Here is a 3649-nt window from a genome sequence, read left to right as displayed (position 1 = left end):
TATATATATATATATATAGTTACGTAGTATACTACATACATATACATATATATAAGTACATTCGCGCGCACGTGTTGGTAGAGGCGACTACCGTATTGGAGCGAGGAGGATTCGGTGCTGGCCGTGTCTGTATATCGTGGTTCTCTCGTCCGACAACTCTAGCGCCACGAGTAGCGTCGAGGCGCTTGCACCATACGGTCGAACATTACATAACCGAGAACGATGAACCCAGAGTACAGTCACCCGGCACGCTCGCATCTTTGATGTGCGTCATGCCGTTGCCTCGAGGAGAGTGCACAGCGCCGGCTACTATATACATACCCCGGAACTCCCGAAATCGAAGCCACTTTGTTGTACCTTTGTCCATCCGTGCGCGCTCGCCTCTCCTCTCCTCGTACGCACCGATCGTACGCACGTATTCGTGTACGTGTGCGTACGCGAATCGTGGTAAATAGCCGTGGAATGGAGGAAAGCGAGAGATTCTGTATTTCTGCCAGACCACGGAAACAGGGATCGTACGATTGACGTTCGATTTCGCGAGGCCGGCTGGAACTTATCCAAACCTTTTTTCCTTTCGCGAAACGATCGCACGTGTACACGGGATCGACGTCTTCGAGACTTTTTACGATCGTATCGAAAATTACGGAATCGATATCGTCCGATCTATCGGCGACCACGAATCGTGTTATTAATGGAGTTATCGAAATTGCCGAGCCGGGGTGAGCTTTAGAATTATTTTACGAACGTCGTGCAGCTGTAACCGGGAAGAAACTCGTATATACTCGTTGTGGTTGTATCTATGGATTCCGATGAAATTCCAATTACGAAAGAGGGATGGAAAATATGTAGGAAGGGAGGAGAATACGTAGGAACGAAGGCTAGAGTCGAAAGGGAATTTCTGTTAAGGTTTCTTCGTTGTCGAAATCAAAATCAATCTAGTGGTAACTAGTAATCTCCCTATCGATACTGCGCATCAGGATAAATGAATCGAACTTGAGGCTAAAGTCGAAATTAAATCACGTAACTTCGTGAATTCCTTTGAGAGGATACATTAAGATTTCCATAGACAGAGATAAAGATGAACGCGAGAACGATAGATTAGGAGGAGCAGAGTAAATAATGGAAAGAAGCAAATAGTAGAAGGAATATCCGAAAGCTTAATCGTTGCATACATGTTCTTAAATGGTTTTAGTTAAAGATTTTAAAAACGAGAATCAGTGAAAGTAATACTGCATGGTTAATGTATATCGAAATAACGAAATTTGAATTATATCTTAATTCTGTTCTGGACTGATCGTGTTCGAGATAATTCAGAGCGAGGAAGAATGATCTTAACCTCTTTAAAATAGACATAAGTGTAAAAAAAAAAAAATTTTAGTTAGAAATGTGAATTACGATTTGTTATTAGTGATGAATAAGTAAAATAAGAATTAAAGAACACGTGTATATACAACTTGCAAGTCACATGGCATTGCACAGAGGGTTTAAGTGCTGGACGGATGAACCGGCAAGTCATCAGAGCTTTACGACACGAAGTAGAAAGGGAATGATCAAAATAAATAAAATGTCTTTCGTTTGAAGAGGCTATTACGAACGTCTATCATCGGCAGAAACATTAAAAGTCACTAACTTGGGGCATGTAGTAGTTCGAAACTACCGTTACAACTTCCGGTGAAATCTGAGACAAGATGACATCAAACCAAATTAAATCGATACCAATTTAATATTCGTTGTTTCGAAACGAATACCGGAATACCGAATTAATCTTAAATAAATTCTTTTGCGTAACTTTGTGTACAACGCAAAGTAGATATCGATCGGCCATCAGAGGATGCTTCGATGAATCGATCGAAATTAACGATACGAAGCATGAACACGTTTCCCGGTTATATCGTAACACGTCATTCACCTACGTTAACGATCTCTTATTTACGATTGCTCGAAGCAATTAGTTGTTCCTGACGACACACGAAAGAACGTCGTATATCTCTTTGTCCTTACGTAAGGCGTGCTTTCTTTAGAGTGTGAATCGAATGGACGAGAAGAGAAATTCGACGGAGAATATTCAACGACATCGACGTCAAACCTATATTTCACTTTATTCCCCGTACGCTATCCCCGACCGGATCATTCGACGAATGAAATTCTCTACTTTGCACAGAATACGGTAGAAAGTGGTCAAAGATACCGACTATTACCATCAGACGTGAACTCGCATCTCGACAACGTGAAAATTGGGAACGCAAGTGGCTTTGGGATAGCACGGCATGGAATACTAATCGAGAGAAACTTACTTGTTGTGTTGACAAAGTGAAAAACAAGGAACGAGATTCGTGGTCACGAACAACGTATCGACACATGGGCCAAACTCTAACCGACTTGTAATATCCAATTGTCACGAAGCGCTATCTCACTGACATCTATCGTTCAAACGATAAATACCAGCGATATATACCAAGTATGTCTACCTAATCCACCACAATTCTGTCAATCTTTCAATTCCATTTACCATTTACGGATATGGACACGTAGCGAGTCGAACGTCCACTGTACAATCAAGAAAAGCACCACGTTTCGCGATCATTTTCGAATTACATCGTATTCCAAAGAAGCTTGGCATGAACCGTTCACAAATAGCCGATCGTTTTCATCGCGACAGAAACTCCCACACCGCACGAGGTAGGCGCGCGCGAATCGTCGCTAGGAGCCGCGCAAGCGCCGCATGTAAAACGTAATGTGTACACGTACAGGGACGCGTGTGTATACACGGTTGAACGCGCACAACTAACACACTCGCGTACGCACTTGGACACACCGGGAAACGTATACACAGACGAGGAGGAGGTCGCGCGTTTTCCACCTGGAGCCTTTCCAGCCACGATGATGATCACTTTGTTGGCTGCACTTAACACGAACGAAATGCGACGTTGAACGGCGGGGCAAGCTTGTCCCGGTAACACATCCTCGACACGATCATCGTTCTCCTCTTCCTTGTTCCGTTGTGAAGTTCGACCGACAGCCGTACACGAAAACACATCGAGTTTCTTCGGGCTGGTGAAATTTCGAGACGCACAGAAGAAGCACAGCGTCTCGAAGCGTGCACGGTGCGCCCGAGAAGAGGTGACGAGTAGAGTGCTGGAGCAACGGTCACGGGAGACAGAGAAAGGGGAGAAAGGAGAATGGAGAGTGCGAAGAAAGAAAGGAAGAGAGCCGAACGAGGAAAATGCTGGTGTAACGCGAGCGGAGAAACGACGGAGGCGAACGTACTCCTCGGCCAAGCGGGACCACTGGCACGCACGCATGCACGCGCCCGCACGCAAGCACGCACGCACACGTGTACTCATGTACGAGAGCGCACACGTAGTCACGATGCCTCCACGTTTCCTTCCTCCGCGGTAATTTCGGGAGTCTCGCGCACCAACGCGTACACCGCAACGATCCAATCGTCCGTCCGAATCGAGCGGCAAAAGCGACACGCGGTACGCGTTCGTTATCCGATGTCACGCGGCCACGCTTCCTGCTACGGGCCCGGCGGGGAAAACTCGCGGAAACACCGTGCGACTGGCGCATTAGAATATTTCGGGGGTTTGATGAACCTCGCGGCTGTATGAAGAACCCGAGTCACTGGTGAAGAAAGGAGGCGAACAAA

At 45.8% G+C, this 3649-nt stretch overlaps 1 protein-coding gene across 6 annotated transcripts in view; it reads right to left on the bottom strand.

Moving 5' to 3' along the window:
* Nucleotides 1-3649, bottom strand: part of LOC102676978 (probable nuclear hormone receptor HR3) — a 121816-nt gene that overhangs the window by 19912 nt on the left and 98255 nt on the right. For 2 of the 6 annotated variants that reach the window (XR_004151268.1, XM_031513095.1), the window contains exon 1: nucleotides 2861-3620. The exons of the other annotated variants lie outside the window; for them this stretch is intronic. Coding sequence is in view for 1 of the 2 variants with exons in the window: in XM_031513095.1 (XP_031368955.1) it covers nucleotides 2861-3344 (484 nt within the window). In the remaining variant the exon portion in view is untranslated. Of the gene's footprint in view, nucleotides 1-2860; nucleotides 3621-3649 lie in introns of those variants that run through there. 6 annotated transcript variants of the gene reach the window in all.

The sequence above is a fragment of the Apis dorsata genome, unplaced genomic scaffold, assembly GCF_000469605.1.
Source record: "Apis dorsata unplaced genomic scaffold, Apis dorsata 1.3 scaffold_577, whole genome shotgun sequence".
Lineage (NCBI taxonomy): Eukaryota > Metazoa > Arthropoda > Insecta > Hymenoptera > Apidae > Apis > Apis dorsata.
This window is presented reverse-complemented; position numbering and strand designations above follow the sequence as displayed.